The sequence below is a fragment of the Schistocerca piceifrons genome, chromosome 2, assembly GCF_021461385.2.
Source record: "Schistocerca piceifrons isolate TAMUIC-IGC-003096 chromosome 2, iqSchPice1.1, whole genome shotgun sequence".
NCBI classification, from domain to species: domain Eukaryota; kingdom Metazoa; phylum Arthropoda; class Insecta; order Orthoptera; family Acrididae; genus Schistocerca; species Schistocerca piceifrons.
Window position 1 is genome coordinate 717,122,887 of NC_060139.1, and position 21,748 is coordinate 717,144,634.

At 39.4% G+C, this 21,748-nt stretch overlaps 1 protein-coding gene across 9 annotated transcripts in view; it reads right to left on the reverse strand.

The window, feature by feature from the left end:
- Positions 1 to 14,565: 14,565 nt before the first annotated feature.
- The window catches only part of LOC124776258 (heterogeneous nuclear ribonucleoprotein R-like), a 110,665-nt gene continuing 103,482 nt past the window's right edge, over positions 14,566 to 21,748 (reverse strand). For 4 of the 9 annotated variants that reach the window (XM_047251144.1, XM_047251148.1, XM_047251141.1 and 1 more), the window contains one exon: positions 14,568 to 16,182. In XM_047251144.1, the coding sequence (XP_047107100.1) occupies positions 15,986 to 16,182 (197 nt within the window). In that variant the 3' untranslated portion in view covers positions 14,568 to 15,985. Of the gene's footprint in view, positions 16,183 to 21,748 lie in introns of all 9 variants that reach the window. The other 5 variants (XM_047251150.1, XM_047251149.1, XM_047251146.1 and 2 more) reach the window with 3 other exon arrangements.

Sequence of the window (21,748 nt, forward strand, 5' to 3'; positions counted from 1 at the left end):
TCCTGAGACTGGTTTGATGCAGCTCTCCATGCTACCCTATTTGTGCAAGCTTCTTCATCTCCCAGTACCTACCGCAGCCTACATCCTTCAGAATCTGCTTAGTGTATTCATCTCTTGGTCTCCCCCTACGATTTTTACCCTCCACGCTGCCCTCCAATACTAAATTGGTGATTCCTCGATGTCTCAGAACATGTCCTATCAACAGATCCCTTCTTCTAGTCAAGTTGTGCCACAAGCTCCTCTTCTCCCCAGTTCTATTCAATACCTCCTCATTAGTTATGTGATCTACCCATCTAATCTTCAGCATTCTTCTGTAGCACCGCATTTCGAAAGCTTCTATTCTCTTGTTGTCTAAACTATTTATCGTCCACGTTTCACTTCCATACATGGCAACACTCCATACAAATACTTTCAGAAACGACTTCCTGACACTTAAATCCATACTCAATGTTAACAAATTTTTCTTCTTCCTTGCCATTGCCAGTCTACATTTTATATCCTCTCTACTTTGACCATGAACAGTTATTTTGCTCCCCAAATAGCAAAACTCCTTTACTAATTTAAGTGTCTCATTTCCTAATCTAATTCTCTCAGCATCACCAGACTTAATTCGACTACATTCCATTATCCTCGTTTTGCTTTTGTTGATGTTCATCTTATACCATCCTTTCAAGATACTGTCCATTCCGTTCAACTGCTCTTCCAAGTCCTTTGCTGTCTCTGACAGAATTGTAATGTCATCGGCGAACCTCGAAGTTTTTATTTCTTCTCCATGGATTTTAATACCTACACCGAACTTTTCTTTTGTTTCCTTTATTGCTTGCTCAGTACAGATTTAATAACATCGGGGATAGGCTACAACCCTGTTTCAGTCCATTCCCAACCACTGCTTCCCTTTCATACCCCTCGACTCTTATAACTGTTATCTGGTTTCTGTACAAATTGCAAATAGCCTTTCGTTCCCTTTATTTTACCCCTGCCACCTTCAGAATTTGAAAGAGAGTATTCCAATCAGCACTGTCAAAAGCTTTCTCTAAGTCTACAAATGCTAGAAATGTAGGTTTGCCTTTCCTTAATCTTTCTTCTAAGATACGTAGGGTCAGTATTGCCTCATGTGTTCCAACATTTCTACGTTCATTTCTGTTCATAGTTTTTGTTATATCAGCTTTCGATGGTTGAAAAACACAGTGCAGAGCAGCCCCCCCATAACAATGAATTGCCCCCCATAGTGAGTTGTTTCCAGCTGTTTTGGACATGGTGAAGGAAGCAGAACACACATGCCTTGACCAGCTTATGCTGAAGTATTTAAATTTTTGATGTCAAATGGAAAAAATGATTCCTTTTATTGCAAATAATGCGTTGCTGAGAAAAGAATACAAAGCAGTCAGAGCTCCATAGTGAACTTAAAAAAAAGTTTACAAGTATGTTTTTTGCTTGCTGTTAGTGTTGGGCATTTAAATAAAAGTGTGCCCGATACCATTGCTTTATTTAAATAGAAATTATTCTCAAGAGAGACTTCCAGGGAAGAAACAGAACTACTCGAGGTCAAGGAGAAAGATTTGTTGTGCATTAAGAGATGAAATACACTTACCAAATGTGTCCAACAGGATCTTGAAAAATTTTTACTACAGTGGTCAACAGATACACAGATGTTCAGTGTGTTTCCACAGTGAAGACTCTCTGTAATAGATGTAATATACAAGCATACCAAATAATGCATCTATAGAGAGAGTTTTCAGTGTTGGGAGTATTGTGTTTTGGAAGGCAGTGGTGGGTGAATTGGGAAATGAAACATTTGAAAAACAACTTTTCTCGGAGTTCAACAAAAAGTTCATCTGAGATAGAAGAGGCTGACAGTAATGGTTGCTCCGTTTCTACATGTACAGTGTTCATTATTTATTTGCAGATGAGTTACAGTTATAATTTTAAAAGTAACTGTAATGATAGCTGCACCTGATACAGTTACTTTCAGTGTATAGTAACTATAACTGTGACTAAGTTCTTTTTCCTGGCAAATAACTTTGAGTGTAGCTTAGTTGCTTTCAAAAAACAACTTTTCCAACTCTAGTTAGAACAAACTGTTTATCCAATTAGTTTAGTTTCAGTTTGTGTCTTTGCCACAAAATGACAAAAAACAATGCTGAGTCAGCAAATTTTCAGTTTAGCGTAAGACAGAAGGTAGCACTGAAGAATTTTTAATGTAAGACAGAAGGTAGCGTTGAAGAATTCAATTATGTATCATAAGAGCCCTCCATGCCAGCTTTCAATGACATTTTGAACACTGCTTGCTCTTGATTACACTGGAGGTAATATTTGTTCTTTCTGTGACAAGTTTAATGCTATTGTGGAGTTTCCATGTAGCAAGACAGAAGATTCAAACTGAATAAAATGGAATTTTTTAACAAATCACAAAACTCGATATGAAAAACAAACTACAAGGTGGTTATAATTAAACTGTCCCTACTTGAGGAGATCCCCATGACAAAGAGTTGTCATGAGACACTGAAACTTGGTTTGAACATTTGTAAGGACACATGGACAAGAAATTACTAATGAATAATTAATAGAAACACATTGTAATTTCCAGATGAGGGGCTAACATTTGTTAATTGTGTACTAGGTTTATATTACGCATTACAAATGTTGCTCAGTGCGATGACGATCTGCATCCATGACAAACTGGAACCACACTAGAGATACCATTTCACAATTGTACACAGCACTTTTCAAATGGTGGACCATGAAATGTTCAGCTGCCATGACAGCTTGCACACTTCTTGAAGATGACACTTTGTGTCCAGCACACTCAGCCATAGCAACAGTAACTTCAAGAATTTGTGGTACAGTTGAGCATTGGCCTCTCCCAGGAGCAGTTCGCAAATCAACAATTAATTCAAATTTCCGAATCACGATCTACAACCATGGTGTGGAAAGAAGACCTCTATGTGTTGCTTTAACGTGCTGATATTCATAAAGATCAGCAGCACTATTGTTCTTTTGATGAAGCAGCTTTACAAGTAAAGCCCTGTTCAACTTGTCCAGACCCATGTTAACTGTAATGTTTACTGATGCTTATGTTTCAACACTATGTCATACCAGCACCGGCACCTAATGGCATGTCATGACAGTAATACTACTAAAAATGTAAATCTTGCAGTGCACAGTCTGAACACCATTCCCATTAAGTTGGTTACCCATACAGTAAATAGTTTTCCTACACTGGCTCAAGTAGTGAAACTTTAATCATAACAACCCTCTAAAACTAAAAGAAGCATAATGTTATAACAAAAAAGCAGATATCAGTTACCTCTGCAGAAAGTACAGGATCTGTCATTACCCGTCCACTTGACTGTGAACAGTATGTCAATAGCAGATGTAGGCATCCTGCACAGGGTGGATGGGGACCGAGGAGGACTCAGGATGTTGTACCAACCTCCATAACTAATAAGTCTGAGGTGCTATCATTCGCTGAAATTCACCCAGTTCTGGGCAAACCTGTTTTGTCCGGCATCAGGAAAAGGCAAACGCAAAAGGGTAGGGATCTATTAATTGTCTGTAGTTCTAACATACAGCAAACAATGGGCAGGGAAATGGCAGCAAGGGACAGGAAAGGACACCAGGTGCACTCAGTGTGGGCCTCATTCAATATGTTGAAAAGGCTATTCTGGCAGCCATTGAAGGAAAAGGGTGCAACTAACATCAGATTGTGGCACATGTTGGAACAAATGATGCCTGTCGTCTGGGCTTCAAGGTCATTCTTGGGTCATTCCAGCGACTGGCAGAGAAGGTTGAAAGACCAGCCCTGGGCGTGCAGTTTCAACAAAACTCGCAATTTGCAGGATTGTCCCCAGAACGGATGGTGGCTCTTTGGTTCTGAGTCAAGTGGAAGGATGGAATCAGAGACTTTGAAGGTTCTGTGCCAAGCTAGACTGCAACTTCCTCGACTTGCGCCGCAGGGTTGAGAACTGTAGGGTCCCCTAAATAAGTCAGGTGTGCACTATGAATCAGAGTTGGCTATTCAGGTAGCTGACTTTGTGTGGGATGCACACATGGGCTTTTTAGATTAGGCAAACTCCATCCAATGCACATAACGAAAGCTGTAGGAAACAAAGAAGTATCAGTGTAAGATCGAAAGAAACGCCGCCCACAGGTGAGAGTATTAAATCCTAATGGTAAACTGCCAAATCATTTGCAACAAAGTGCCCGAGTTTGATGTGCTCATGAGAAGCAGTGAAGCTCACGTAGTTCTAGCTACAGAAATTTGGTTGGAACCTGAAATTGATAGCAGCATGTTATCATGGATAGAGAGTCGTCTGATGTAGAAGTAACTTTGATTTGCCCCAGGGAAATGTGTTGGGACTCTTGCTGTTCATGTTGTATATTAACGACCTTGCAGACAATAATAATAATAAAATCAGGCTTTTTGCAGATGATGCAGTTATCTATAATGAAGTACCATCTGAAAGAAGCTGCATAAATATTCAGTTAGACCTTGATAAGATTTCAACATCGTGCAGAGATTGGCAAATTGCCCTAAACATTCAGAAATGTAAAATTTTGCACTTCACAAAACAAAACCATGTAGTATCCTATGACTGTAATGTCAATGAGTCATTGTTGGAATCGGCCAACTCATACAAATACTTGGGTGTAACACTTTGTAGGGATGTGAAACGGTATGATCACATTTGTTCAGTCGTGGTTAAAGCAGGTGGTAGACTTCGGATTATTGGTAGATTACTAGAGAAGTGCAATCAGTCTACAAAAAGAGATTGCTTACAAATCAGTTGTGCGACCAGTTCTAGAATACTGCTCAAGTGTATAGAGTCCGTACCACATAGGACTGACAGGAGATATTGAACGTATACAGAGAAGGGCAGCATGAATGGTCACAGGTTTGTTTAATCTGGAGAGTGTCACAGAGCTACTGAAGGAACTGAACTGGCAGACTCTTGAAGAAAGACATAAACTATCCTGAGAAAGTCTACTAACAAAGTTTCAGGAACCAGCTTTTAATGATTACTCTAGGGATATATTACAACCTCCTATGTGTTGCTCACATAAGAGAATAATTACTGCATGCAGAAAGGCATTCAGACAATCATTCTTCCTGCGCTCCATACGTGAATGGAACAGGACGAAACCCTAATAACTGGTACAATGAGATGTACCCTCTGCCATGCACCTCATGGTGGTTTGCAGAGTATGGATGTAGATGCAGGGAAAAAAAAACATACCTTGTCTAAATTGTAGCACAAATATAGTGTTATAAATGTCAGCTTGCTTTGTACTCTTTCAACACTGTTATGCTTTTTCATAACATAATATTTCTGTGTATTCAAGGTTCATGTGAAGTTCTCTCTTTCTTGGGCCACTTTACATTTATTAATTGACTGAACAAGCTGACCATCTGTTCATGTTTTGTGATTCTCCAAGCACTCAGGAAAAAAAATTACAAAATCACTCATTACCAAGTGCACATGATGTTGCTGCAGTGGTCTTTAAAGACAGCTCTTCATGCTAGTCTATTCTGGGCAAAAAGCTGCATCTCTGAATAACTACTGCAACCTACATCCATATGGACCTGTTAACTGTAGTCAACCCAGGGTCTCCCCTCCAACTACCAAACTGATAGTTTACTTATGCCTCTTGTTGTATCATGTCACTTCTTTTAGCCAAATTGTGCCATACATTTCTTTTCTCCCAAATTCAATTCAGTATATCTTATATCAACTCAGCATATCTTATTTACCCATTTAGTATCTGAGATTCTTCTGTTCTCTATTCTCTTCTTCTATACACTGTTTAGGCCCATGTTCCACTTAAGTACACTCAAACAAATACTTTTAAAATTTAAATCTAAAATTTTCTTACTCAGAAATTATTTTTTCACTGTTGCCAGATGGCATTTTATATCCTTCTTGCTTCTGCCGTCATCAGTTTTGCCGCCCCAATAACAAACAACATCTACAGCTACATGGATACTCTGCAAATCACACCTAAGTGCCTGGCAGAGGGCTCATCGAACCACCTTCACAATATTTCTCTATTGTTCCACTCCTGAACAGCATGCAGAAAAAACAAACACCTATATCTTTCCATGTGAAATCTAATTTACCTTATATTATTGTGATGATTGTTTCTCACTATGTAGGTTACCGTCAACAAAATATTTTTGCATTTGAAGGAAAATGATGTCCATCCCAAATCCTGTATCATGTCCATGCTACACTCTCCCCTATTTCTCAATAATACAAAATGTGCTGCCCTTCTTTGAACTTTCTTGATATACTCCGTGAATCCTAACTGGTAAGGATCCCACACCATGTAGCAGTACTCCAAAAGAGGATGGACAAGTGTAGTGAAAGCAGTCTTTTAGCAGATCTGTTGCATCTCCTAAGTGTCATGCCAATAAACTGCTGTCTTCGGTTTGCCTTCCCCGCAACATTTTCTGTGTGTTCTTTAAAATTTAAGTTCTTCATAATTGTAATTCCTAGGTATTTAGTTGAATTTACGGCCTTTAGATTTGACTGATTTACCGTGTAACCGAAGTTTAACAGATTCCCTGTAGCACTCATGTGTATGATCTCACACTTTTCATAATTTAGGGTCGACCGCCAATTTTAGCACCATACAGATATCTTCTCTAAATCATTTTGCAATTAGTTTTGATCTTCTGATGACTTTACTAGATGATAAACAACAGCATCATCTGCAAATGACCAAAGACGGCTGCTTTAATTGTCTCCTAAATCGTTTATGTAGGTCAGGAACAACAGAGTGCCTACAACACTACATTGTGGAACACCAGCAATAACTTCTGGTTTACTCGATGACTTTCCGTCAATTACTACGAACTGTGACCTCTATAACAGGAAATCACAAATCCAGTTGTATAGCTGACAAGGTATTCCATAAACATGCAATTTGATTACAAGCTGATTGTGAGGTACAGTGTCAAAAGCCTTCTGGAAATATGGAATCAATTCGAAATCCCTTATCGACAGCACTGAACACTTCATACGAGTAAAGAGCTAGTTGTGTTTCACAAGAACGATGTTTTCTAAATCCGTGTTGACTGTGTGTCAACAGACTGTTCTCTTCTAGGTAATTCATAATGTTCTAACATTTATGTTCCAAAATCCTGCTGCATACTTATGTTAATGATATTTAGTGGAGTACTCCTATTGCCTTTCTTGTACATTGGTGTGACCTGTGCCACTTTCCAAACTTTGGGTACAGATCTTTCATCAAGCAAGTTGTTGCATTTATTTGTTAAGTACGGAGCTACCGTATCAGCATAAAGGAAGCTACGTGGCATACTGTCTGAACAGGAAGACTTGCTTCACTACTACTAGGATATCTACTCCCAAGTTACTCAAGTTAGCAGCTGTTTTCGATTTTAATTTTGGAATACCTACTTTGGTGAAGAAATTTCAGAGCACTGTGTTTACTAACTATGCTTTAGAAGCACTGTCATCAATAGGATTTTGATTGCTATTGCACAGAGAAAGCATTGATTGTATCTTGCATCTAGCATATTTTACGTATGACCAGAATCTCTTTGGACGTTCTGGCAGGTTTCGAGACATTCATTGTCTAAACTGTTGTAACCATCACACATTTGAAATCGGCACTAAATTTCGAGCTCCTGTAAAATATCGCCTATATTGGGGATTTTGCATTCGTTAAATTTGGCATGCTTTTCTCATTGTTTCTGCAGCAGTGTTCTGACCTGTTTTGTGTACCACAGGGGATCAGCTTCATCGTTTGTCAATTTATTTAGTATCACTCTCTCAATTGCTGTTTGTGCTACTTATTTTCTCAAGCTGCATCTGGTCCACACTTACATTGTTAATTTGGAAAGAATGGAGATTGTTTCTCAGGCAAGTATCAAGTGAATTTTATCTGCTTTTTTGAATAGCTGGTTTTTTGTTTATTTTTGAAGGACAACCCTGTTCTCACTAATCACTGTAACCATTTTGATGCTCATTATTAGCTCAGGATTATTTGTTGGCAAGAGGTAAAGTATGCTTTCACAACTGTTTACTATTCGAGTGGACTCATGGACTAACTGCTCGAAATAATTTTCAGAGAATGCATTTAGCACAATTTTGGATGATTTACCCTACGACAGCATTTAAACACTTTTCACCAAGATATCAAGAATGAATTGAAGCTACCACCAACTATAATTGTAGGAGTCTCATACATGTCTGAAATTAAGAGTCAGGTTTTCTTTGAACCTTCCAGCAACTGATTCATCCGAGTTGGAAAGTTGGTAAAAGGATTCAATTATTATCACCCATACTAACTCTCAGGAACTATCTACTTCAATTTCACAACATGATAAACTACTACTAACAGTAACAAACATTCAGCATCACCCAATTTGATTCAACTACACACCATTATTATTGTTTCACTTTGATTAATATTAATCTCATTATTTCTTTTCGAGTCATCATCCGTTCTGTTCAGCTGATTGTCCAGGTCTTTTGCCGTCTCAGAGTTACTAAGCGTGGAAAGTAAATAATCTGACTGGTGCTACAAAACATTTTCTTGGCCATCAGTTAGATTACACAGTTTATTACCATCAATGTACAGTCCTTGTAAATCCCTACAACACTCGACATGAATTTTACACTGTTCAAAGCAGTGCTGAAGTTCACTTCTAGTAGCATGTTGAGAACATGAGTCACTTTCCCTTTCACCTGTTCCACACACAAATCATGTCCCTTTGATCTTAGGAAATATAAAAGGTCACAATGGGCCAGACCGGGCGAATATAGTGGGAGGTCCAACACAGTGATGCCGTATTTTGTGAACACCTTTACAAACTACGCAGAATGAGCTGGCACATTGTCTTGGTGGATATTCCGGGAGTTGATGTTCCATACATCGGATCTTTGTCTCCTCACTCTTTCATTAGCAACGATTGGAGCCTCGACGTAATAATGTTTATGTGATCTTAGAAAATTCCTCACTTCTGAGACGGAAACCATAAGAGCTTTGAATTTTGGTTTGCTCCTTTTCACTCTTTTTTTCCATGGTGAGGTTCAGCAGCTGTTCCAGAGCATCAACCAGTGCTTTATTTTCAGAATTGTAGGTAAAAAAAATTCATCACAAGAAATCACCATCTAAAAACTCTGCACCATTACAAATTTCATTTAAAATGACAGGAAAAATGTTCATTCTCAATTCCTTCTGCTCTGGAGTGAAGTTTTAGCACCATTTTTGTATAAACCTTGTGCACCTTGAAAGATCCATCCAAAATATGATGTACACTTTGTATGTTTAGCAAGGGTTCCGACAATCAGATGACAATTTTCACTAATCAGCTTACCAATTTTCTCAATGCTGCGTCTGTTATTAATGTCACGGGTTAGAATTCTCACAGTAATTTCATGTCCCTCCCTAAACATCCAGAACCAATCACTCACAAACTTGCGTTTGCGATAAACATTCACTTCCGCACACTTCCTTTAACTTGACATGAACTTCCGTAACAACTTTCTCTAGTTTAACACAAAACCTGAACTTGACTCACTGCTCCATCTTATTGGCAGACGGGCTGTTTGCTGGTAGCAGTACCAGTCAAGTTAATGGTTTGTTGGCTGGCCGCTTCTTTGAAGAATATTGAGCATAGGAAACCAGCCATTTACGTCGTTATTCAAAACTTTACTGGGATGTATGTAATTGATGTATCTTAAGGAGCAATACGTAGTAAACAAGGACCAAGTTCCAAGACTTATTTTTCACATTTACTTTAGTTCTTCAATAGATCACAATTTTTAAAATAATGTCAACGAAGTGTAATAATTACCCTCCCAAGAAAAAAGTGCGATGTGAGTTACTGAGCAATTTCTTCCTCTCCAGCTTCCAAAATTTCTAGCTCACTGTGTCACATATTTGTAGCATAATTACAGGAAAATGCAAAAGCTAATGAGTACACACACGAAGTTACATCGGTATGATCACATTGGCTCAGCCACTCAAGAGAGCAGCTGTTACATTTGCTGATCTTTCTTCCTACATGATTCTAGAAATTGAACGGAAGACAGCACCAGTCAAGGGGCAGGTCACAAGAAATCCATACATTCTTTTCATATGAAACAAGTCCATTCTTCCTGCGATAGGTGGCTCATGCATCAAGAAAATCACAACTCAGGTGCTGTCTTTTTAACACAAAGTTGCAGGCTACATAAAGTGTTAATACTCACACCTCATACAATGTTACTGGCAAACCTCAAGGTTTTTTTTTTTTTATTTATTTATGTCTGCTCCCTTTCCTGTTTGAATTTCTAGTTTGTTTCCTTTACTGCTTGCTCACTCAATGTAAAGATTGTAAACGTCTGGAACCCCTTCTCAAATATTGCTCACTTTCAACATGTCCAATTTTTATAACAGGAGTCTGGTTTTTAACTTTTCTGCTCCTGGATAGAATTTTAGCCCAGCTACCAACAATGCTATACCGGTTAACACTATTAAATGCTTTTACAATTGCTTTAAATGTGAGTCTACCTTTCTCAGTCTGTCTTCTAGAAATAGTTTTAAGTGTCAGTATTGCCTTGTGTTTTCCAACATTTCTCCAGGACCCAGGCTTATCTCAAAGATCATCATCTACGTCTTTCCATTCTTCTGTAAATAATTGGACTCTGCGTTTCACAAACTGATGGTTCAGTATTTCTCACACCTCTGATTTTGCATGAGCATTATTACATTTTTCTTTAGGTCTGAGATCATTTCACCTGTATCTTGCATAACAGGTAGAATAGTGATAATACATTCTCCCAAGGATCTCATCAATCCTAGGGGTACTCCCATATCATCATCATCTTACTCTTTCCTTTCCGTAATAACTTTTGTCTTCATTGTACAGCCCTTCTTCACATTTCTTACACCTTTCAGCATTCCCTTCCTTGCTTAGTACTGGCATCAGAGCTCTTTAACATTCATACACGTACTTCTTTGTTCACCCAAGGGTTCTTAATTTTTCTACTGTCATGCATGCTTTAATAGTTTTGCATTTGCCCTCTACCTACTCCTACTTTGCCGGCTGTCAAATTCAGTATCTCATTTGTTACACAAAGACTGCTCCAGGGCGTTGTCTTTTGCCTATTTCGTCTTCTGTTGCTCTCACCTCTCAAAAGTTATCCAATCATCATCTACTGTATTCATTCCCCCGTTTCAGTCAATTGTTGCTTCATGTTCCCTTTGAAACTCTCAACTTCTGATTCTTTGAATTTATGCAAGTCCTGTCTCCTTAATTTTCTGCCTTTCTTCAGTTTTAATCTCCAGTTCATGATAAATAAATTATAGTCGAAGTCCACCTCTCTTCGTGGACATGTGATACCAAAAATCTCCGTTTTACTATCATAAACTTTAATACATCTCCATTTCTCTTCCACAAATACATTCTTCATGACTCTTAAATAAAGAGATAGCACTAATTAAATTGTGTTCTGATTGTAGTTCCATATGCCTACCAACTCCATAGATGATGCATTTGAAATAATGTATGACGTGGTGAAGCAAATTATTCAGACTGTTAAGAGAAACAAAAGTTTAGTCGTTACTGGTAACTCAAATTCAACAGTAGGAAGAGAGAATGAGAAACAGTTGGGAGTATATGGTCTGATGGACAGGTATGAAATGACTATGGGTAGCATGCTCCTCATTTCGAGCCCTAAACCCTCCTCCCTCCTACTGTAGTATTCTGCCACCCACTCAGTCTATGCCACACCCACTCAACCCCTTCTCAAATGGGTCATAACTCTTAGAAGACATAAGGTTCGTATGAGCAGTTGCCAGCGGGCTCGTGCGCATGCGCAGAGCTGAATTCGCGTATGAGCAGTGCCTTCCTCCCGCTTCTGGCTACTTGGAGCGTGGCTGTTTGGTGTACAAGCAGTAGCAGCCAGAAGCTACCCAGAAAAGTTTTCCTGGCGCGCCCAAGCTGCCAGATTCGCGCATGCGCAGAGCAAGCTGAGTTATAGTGGGGGGTCCTTCCTCTTCGTTTACAGCTCCCATGTCAAATGAAAACAAAACAGATTTCTGTGACCGGGAGCCATCAAGTGAATTAATATACATTCTCATAACCATGAAAGACCAAAATAAGTTAGTAGTTTCAATTTTCTGATTTTATATTATTTCCAGGTTATTAGTAATCAACCATTAATGTCTTAATGAAGCTATTTCGTCTGTTTTATAGAGAAATTTGCTTCAGTTAATTTTTTTTTCCACTGAGGCAGTTAGTTTATTTGAAACGAAACAAAGTGTTTCATTCCGCACTATTGGCTACTTTCAACCTCGTTCAATTTAAAGTGCAAATTTTCATTTTCTGGGACGAATGACGTTATACCATAACAAAGAACCAAATATGAAAATACAGTACTGGACCTACAAGAAAATTTGTATCACGAGAACCACATGAAAAGCTGAATATCAGGAACTTCAGAGTCCATCTGGACATAGAAATGTGCAATTAGAGCGGAATGAAGCATTTAGTATGGTTTATGGAATTCCGATGCTGCTGGAGTAGTCTCTGATGTCCTGTTCCTTGTATGACACTAAGATCTCTTAATGCTATATACGTACAAACATACGTAAACATTGACTTGAAGCTAAGTAGGCAAATTTGGTCAGTGGCTTTAACTAAATATTTTGTTTCAAATATAATGACAGCTGTAGCAGAATTTTATAGATCTGCCTTCTGTGAAAGTGTTTTTCGATCACAAGGCACTTGTCTCGTACTTCCTCTGGGCCTGAAGTGATTTCTTAATTTGTGTTTACGTCTTAAATTTATAGAATGCCATTCTATGCTAAATTTTAGACTGGCAGCGTACCATGTTTTATTGTTTTAACTCCCCACATGGCTTCATATTTATTCCTAGAGTAGAATATAAACTGTCAGTTGTACAGTTTCTTTGCCTCATAGACAACCATGTTAATTTTTTCACATTTTGAAATAGTCATGAAATTTATTGTCCTTTATTCCGGTGTAAGCTACACAAGAAACTCTTTTTTTGTTGGAAGTAATTTGTATTCCATCCTAGTAGCTTTTTGCAGTGATGTGTAGATGTAAACGTGTTGGAAATGCTACATAACAACATTGCAGAGCACGAATTAAAAAATCTGTCATAAATTTTATGGTACTTCTAGCTGGGGAGTCTAATTTTGAAATGACTCAAAAGCCAAGAACTGCTTCCTTATTTGCATCCTTTATCTGTGTGGGATATGATAAAACAATTGCTCTAAGTACAATTCAGTATGTCCTCTCAACAACATGCCTCACAGGTGGCACGGCTACACACAGTCACGTGATGCCCCACCAGAAATACGAAGAAAAGCGTATGAGCAGAGCAAGCACCAAGCAGGGGCTGCCTACGTCAGTGTAGCTGCGCATGCACAGTACAGCCTGTTTTCTGGCGCATTCTGGTAACTGCTCAAACGAACCTATAGGTGCAAGGCCTGTCTGATACATCCACACAGTGCACATTACTACACTACCATCACAGCTCATCTGATCTTACCAGACACCAGGGCCACCTGAGAGAGCAACAGTGTCATATACCAGGTCTGCTGTAACAGATGCACGTCATTTTCTGTGAGGTTGACCACCACCAAGTTGTCCACTCAGATGAATAGCCACTACCAAACTTTGGCCAGATGCAGCGTTGATCACTCTCCATGGCCGAACATCCTGGTGAGATGATATGCTCTATTTCAATGTGCACTTAAAAACCAGAGCCATATGTATCGTTCCCACCAATAGCAGTTTCCCTGAATTATGCAGATGCAAATTGTCATGCAACCTGCCTTTTGATCCCATTATCCACCTGATCTTGTCTCACTAGCCCCTGCCTCCAACCCACCTCCACATCTGCCCCCACGACTCCAGCCTCCTAATGTCTTGCAGTCACACCTAGCTCTCTAGTGTCCCCCCTCCACCTTTCACTATCTCCTCCATGCCATGGCACAGCTCTTTATGCTAGCAGCCAGAATAAGCTCAGCAGAGCCAAATTTCTGTCTCCTTTGCCCACTGCCTCCCCGTCCCACCCATCAATGAGATTCCACCACCCCTCGTTTTCTGCACCTTGCCTGCCTATTCTCCCTCAATCCATCCCAGATGTCACAACCCCTCACCCAGGCCAAACTGCAGTGTTGGAAGATTTAATAAGCTGGGACAGTGTAGTCATAAAGGTTACATGTATCTTCTAGTTCTGAAGGATTCGTCTGAAATACAGGAAGTCTCGGTCTTATTTATGAGCCTATTGAAAACTCACTGCCTCAACTATTTGATGATTTGTTTGCCTTACTTCTTAAGTGATTTAATAATTCTTTTTAGATAACCAGACAACACTGGGAAAGAAATTCACAATAAAATGTGTGATTATTTGTGAGTTGGCTGTCAAGAATATTCCTCAAGCACACTTTGTAGAAACAACAAAATATGCTGAAATTATTTCTAGGTAATACTTACATTTGAAGGAAATAAATCACAATTGAGACTATGAAATAAAAACTTGCTTTTCATACAACTGTTTTATTGTGACATGTAAGAATTCATTACATCAGGTCAATTCACAGAAATCTGATTATTTCCTGGCCCAAAAAAATAACTATCAACAGTTCTTACAATTTTTAAATCTACAGCTTACTAAATAATTTGCAGGCAGTCAAATATTGTGACAAAAATAAAAAAATAGCTGAAAATTTGAAATCAAGCAAAGCATATCATCTGTAATAAAAAATAGACAACATAATTTCAAAACAGATGTACTGTTAGTTTGGTAGGAGCAGCAAACTCCACACAAAAGAAAACGAAGGGACATCTGTGTCTCCTACCAATTAACTGCTAAAATAATTACATTTTGTAGCAGTAGTAATACAATATATATTCATATATATTAAAAAAATTGTCCTGAACCGAGAGTAACATACCCTCGACTCAGGCACGTAAAGACACAATCTCTTCATACGAACATGAACAAACTCCACGCGATCACTTAGTGAGGTCTCGAAGGTATAGCACTGACAACAGCACCCTAACAAACAAGCCAACAGCCTGTAGAGTTCATCACAGTTTGTAACAACTATAGATCTTTTAATTAACTACAAAACTGTGCCATACCTTCAAAACACAGGCACAGCAAAACGCAGTCATACGCGCAGAGATCGAGAGATTTCAGGCGTTCTCTCTAATCAAAAAACCCACTCATCATCCGTCATTATGTTGTCATAAATACTCATTTTAAAATAGCTTTCTCTTTTTTCACACTGTCCAACTTTGCTCACACATTCTGAGAAAGATGTTCAATTTATTGGTCATAACATTCTACAGTAGTACATAATTTTCAACTGACATTTAAAAGTAATAAAACAAACTAAAAATTAATTACAGGTTCCTTGAAATTTTAGAAGAAACCCAAGTCTAGACCACAAACCAAAATTTTAACGTTTATCCCAAGAGTCCATCAACCACGCCTTGCTCGTTCCAAAATGACAAAAGCCGGGTCAAAAACGAAGACGAGGGCCCACACGGAGTGGGGTTCTGTAGCAGCGGATTTAGAAGCCCCCCTCGGTGATGTAATGTCTCCAGAACTAGGGGGTGGGGCACTGACGGGGGTCAAAATCTTATGTCAATGGAGAAATATGACGCATATAACGCCAAATTTTGTAGTGTTTTCTACTTTACACAGTTAAGACAAATCGAATTGCAAGGTGTTAGGTAATGGAATTTGGCTATGGAGTACTAACCAAAAATTCTTAAAAACTATTAAACAAATGTAGAAATAGTTTAAAATAAAGGGGGGCAAAATTACCAAAACAGTAAAGGGAGACCACTTTTATCTTCTGCGTGTAAGTGGGTTTTCGCAATTGTATCTGAGCAACAAATCAATTCCACACCACTTCTCTTCTTCGCTTCCTGATTGCAATAAATCAGCTCGCTGCCGCCTCAGCCGCCCCTCAGGGCGGCAGGCACTTAGCTCCAAGTCGGATAGGTGTCTTGGTACCACTGTTGATCTGCAGCTGGACCATAGCCGCCACCGTTCATGCCCGCCATGCCCCCATACGCATTGCCCAGTGGTTGCTGGGCAAGGGGCTGGTTGCCCCAGCTGCTCTGGTAGCGCCGCTTCGACTCCCCCTGGTTCTGGTGACCCCCGTCAAATTTGCGCTTACCTGAATACAAGAATTTATAATCAGCCAGTATACTACATAAAGAATTGAAAGACAGAGAAAAACAGATGCTTTAATGGAGAATTCTTGGCACCAAGACATTGACTTCAAAACTGTATTACTTTTTACTCTTGCAGTAACTGTAGAAAGAGGAAGTAAGTTAAGTAAGAAACTTGAGTATTTTGTAATGGTCCAAACTCTTTGGCACACCAGTTGCCTTCTCCCAAATTGACCTCATTATCAGCATTACAGGTTGAACTCAAAATTATCTTCCATCCAATATTTATTTCCCTTATGAGCCAAGATTCTGAGCAATTTACTCTTTCCCTTATATTACCCAATTAATACCAGTCACTTTCTCAAAATCAACTCCAAAAACAAGATTATTATGGGTCTATTAATTTTTTCCATTTTATTGCCTGAATACTACTACACCATATGACACTCACTTCCTTCTCATTGACTAACAGGATATACTGCATTTCTAATTTTCTCGATTTTCATTATATTTCACAATAAAGTTCAAATATTTTCAAGCAAGGTATCAGTCAGGGCCAGTTTAAGCCCCAAGCAACCAAAGTGGCCACTTGAGGCACAGAGCTGATAGGTGCCACCAGGGGCACCCAACTACAAGATTTGTATACTGAATTCAAAATATTAGTAGCAAAAGCCGATGTGGATACTTGACGCAAGAAAGTTGCAGTAAATGTGAGACTGCAAACAAGTTGTTTGCGAAACAGCTTCAAATGTGTGGTTATGCTACCACTTACTTCAAAACTACTTCCAGCTGTCTCTGAATAGATAAATACAGGTCCCACACGGTGTTCAAGGGAATCTCCTACCATTTTTTCAGAAAATAGTTACAAGTACAGGTAACAAAGATAAAAGTGGACAGTGATCACTCGCCCTTCTCTAGACCACCTCTTACTCCCAAAACCAGTCCTGGATTATATGAGCTGTATGAAATTGAATCTTGTCTTTGAACACAGCATCATCACTGGGGTACAAACATACCATGGGATGAAACTGATCGGCCAAAATGGTCCCATAATAACAATGAACCTGTGGTCTAGGGATAGCGTCTTTGATTAGTAGTCGAAATGTCCTTGGTCCTGGGTTCAAACCCTGCCACCGCTTAAATTTTGAATAAAAATCATCAGCTGAAGTCTTCCGGCATAAGAAGCCACCACTTACTCAGCCAACAGCCTTATCAAAGAAGGCAGAGGAGCAGTTTCACAGCATTCTCTTGTCTTTCGGATGGGAAATTGCCCCTACGGGAGTAAGAATCTGCGATGATCAACGGGATGAGGATGCAGAAAGCAATGGAAACCATACATTAAAGACACAATTTGTGTCCACAGGATACGTGGCCTGTAATTGAAAAGCGTCATGACGATATCTCCGTTGGCACAAGATTCCAGATTAGTACTCCATTCGGATGTCTGGAGGGCACGGCTAAGGGCATGGTAACTATGGGAAAAAGACTGAATTACCAATGAAACGATAACATTCTACGAGTCATTGCGCGGAATGACTAAAGTGATAGGGAAATTAGAAATGCTAAGGCTCATTCTAGTTATAGTAGGGGTCAGTGATATGAAATGGGAAATAGAGAAAGATTTCTGGTCAGATGAGTACAGATTAATATCCAGCGGCAGAAAATGGTATAATGGGAGTAGGATTTGTTATGAATAGGATGGTAGGGCAGAGGGCAAGTTACTGTGAACAGTTCAGTGACAGGGTGGTTCCAATTAGAATCCTCAGCGAACCAACACGACAATGATAGTGCAAGTATACATGCGACGTCACAAGCCAAAGGTAACGAGACAGAGAAAGTACTGGGAATTGAAAATGTAAGTCATGGGGGACTGGAATGTGGTTGTAGGGGAAAGAGCAGAAGAAAGTATTATGGGAGAATATGGGCCTGGTACTAGGAATGAGAGAGGAGAAAGAATAATTGAGTTCTGCAATGAATTTCAGCTATTAATAGTGAATACGCTGTTAAAAAATCACACGAGGAGGAGATGTACTCTGATTTTAGTTAATTACATTGTGATCAGGCAGAGATTCCGAAATCATATTCTGCATTGTAAGGTGTATCCAGGAGCAGATATAGACTTAGATCACAATTTAGTAGTGACAAAAAGTAGGCTGAAATTTTAAGAGACTAGTCAGGAGGAAACCATGCGCAAAGAAGTGGGATACGGAAATTCTAAGGAAACTTGGGGAGTTCGTTGAGGCTCTAAATATTGTGACAAGGAATAGCTCATTAGGCAGTTCAGCTAAAGAGGAATGGGCACCCCCCTAAGAAAAACCATCACAGAAGTTGGGAAGAAAACAGTTGGTGCAAAGAAGATTACTGCGAAGAAATCACTCTTAACAGAAGAAATACTTCAGTCAATCGATGAAAGTAGGCAGTACAAAAACGTTCAGGGAAATTGAGGAATACAGAAATACAAGTCACTGAGGAATGCAATAAATAGGAAATGCAGGGAAGCTAAGGTGAAATGGCTACCTGAAAAATGTGAAGAAATCGATGAAGAAATGACTGTCAGAAGGATTGACTCAGCACATAGAAAAGTCAAAACAAACTTCGTTGAAACTAAAAATAAGGGCACAAACATTACGATGCAGTGGGAAATACCAATGTTAAATGCAGAGCAGAGAGCGCATAGATGGGAAGAATACACTGAAGGTCTCTATGAGGGGGAGGACTTGTCTGATGACATGTTAGAAGAAAAAAACAGAGTCGATATAGAAGAGACAGGGGATCCAGAATTAGAATAAGAATTTGAAATAGCTCTGGAAGGCTTAAAATCAATTATGACAGAAGAGATAGATAACATTCCATAAGAATTTCTAAAATCATTGTGGGAAGTGGCAACACAACGATTATTCACATTGCTGTGTAGAATGTATGAGTCTGGCGATAAACCATCTGACTTTGGAAAAATATCATCCACATAATTCCGAAGATTGAAAGAGCCCACAAGTGTGAGAATTATTGCACAATGAGCTTAACAACCCATGCTTCCAAGTTGCTGACAAAAATGATATACAGAAGAATGGCAAAGAGAACTGAGGATTTTTAGATGATGATCAGTTTGGCTTAGAAAAGGTAAAGGGGCCATAGAGGCAGCTCTGATGCTGCAGCTGTTAATGGAAGCAAGACCAAAGAAAAATTAGGACAGATTCATAGGATTTGTTGACAGAGAAAAAGCGTTCGAAAGTGTCAAATGGTGCAAGATGTTTGAAATTCTGAGGAAAATAGGTGTAAACTATAGGGAGGGGCAGGTAATATACAATATGTACCAAGAGACAAGAGGGAATAATATGAGTGGACAACCAAGTACGAAACGCTGGGGTTAAAAAGGGTATAAACCAGGGATGTAGTCTTTGGCCCCTACTGTTAAATCTATACATTGAAGAAGCAATGACAGAAATAAAAGTAAGGTTCATGAGTGGAATTAAAATTCAAGGTGGAAGAACATCAATGAGAAGATTCACTGATGACACTGCTATCATCAGTAGAAGAGTAAGAATTATAGGATTTTCTGAATGAAATGAACAGTCTAATGTGCAAAAATGCATTGAGAATAAATGAAAAGTAATTAGAAGCAGCATAAATGAGAACAGTAAGAAACTAAACATCGGGATTGATTATCATGAAGTAGATGAAGTTATTCTGCTACCTAGGGAGCAAAATAACCCATGATGGATGGAGCAAGGACAACATAAAAAGCAGACTAGCACTGGCAAAAAGGGCTCTCTGGACCAAGAGATGCCTACTAGTGTCACACACACACACACACACACACACACACACACACACACACACACCTTAATCTGATGAAGGAATTTCTGAGAATGTACGTTTAGAGCACAGTATTGTATGGTAGTAACACATGGGCTCTGGGAAAACTGGAAAAGAAGAGAGGCTTAAGCATTTCAGATGTGGTGCTACAGAAGGATATTGCAAATTAGGTGGACTGATATGGTAAGGAATGAGGAGGTTCTCTGCATAATATGGAAAACACTGATAAGAAGGAACAGGATGGTAGGGCATCCATTACAACAACAGGGAGTAACTTCCATGGTATTACAGGGTAACAGATGTAAAATTGAAGAGGAAGACAGATACAGGAATACATCCAGCACACAATTGAAGATGTGGGTTCCAAGTGTCACTTAAAAAATTTCATCATCATCATCATCATTATTATTATTAATCCTTGACAGTAACGTGACCTTGCAGGGTAACCATGGAGGCCCATGGACCACCACTATATGGCTGCCAAATCACTGCCAAAACCCCACCATCGTTCTCTCTTGACAGCAAGCAGTCTGCATCACAGGTTTGGGACAGCATAAGCCAGACGTGAAGTCAGCCAGAGATGGAAGCAGAGTGAGACAGGACTCATCTGACCAGATGAGTTTCTCCCATTGCTCTTTAGCCCAGGGTTCATGACTTCAGCACCATATTTTAGCATAGTTTAGGAATTTTAGCTCATCCTGGAATTCCCAGCTTATAGAGCTCCTTTCATGTTGTTCAGGTGCAGACAAAGTTCATAAGTGACACTCAGTTCTGTAGTGACTTCGGCAACCGTTTTCCTATCCTCTTCTCTCGTATCTCAATGACCGCCTATCACAATTATTCAATATACACTTTTGTCCATGTTGTTACTTGGTAGATTATCTTTTCCTCTTTCTGTGTAAGCAGTATATATCTTTGATATGTAAGCGCTTGAAACACGAAACATTTCAGCTACCTTGTTTAGAGAACCACTCACCATATGAGCACCAACAATTTGTCCACATTTGTATTCACTTAGCTCTAAAATTATGCACTCTGAACTACACAGAACACCGATCTGAAAACGGACACCGATCTGAAAACGGACACCGATCTGAAAACGGACACCGATCTGAAAACGGACACCGATCTGAAAACGGACACCGATCTGAAAACGGACACCGATCTGAAAACGGACACCGATCTGAAAACGGACACCGATCTGAAAACGGACACCGATCTGAAAACGGACACCGATCTGAAAACGGACACCGTTCTGAAAACGGACACCGTTCTGAAAACGGACACCGTTCTGAAAACGGACACCGTTCTGAAAACGGACACCGTTCTGAAAACGGACACCGTTCTGAAAACGGACACCGTTCTGAAAACGGACACCGTTCTGAAAACGAACACCGTTCTGAAAACGAACACCGTTCTGAAAACGAACACCGTTCTGAAAACGAACACCGTTCTGAAAACGAACACCGTTCTGAAAACGAACACCGTTCTGAAAACGAACACCGTTCTGAAAACGAACACCGTTCTGAAAACGAACACCGTTCTGAAAACGAACACCGTTCTGAAAATGACTGACACTTGCAACTTGTTGACAGCATTGCACACACGCCATCTGTGGTCAAATAACAGCACCACCTGCAAAGTCGGCTAGCAAACATACTATTACTACAGCACATTAAATGCGACAAATTGCTGTGAAGGAGGTATTCTGCGTGTTGTCCTCACATTTGGACTTGGACTCAATGCTGCACCCTT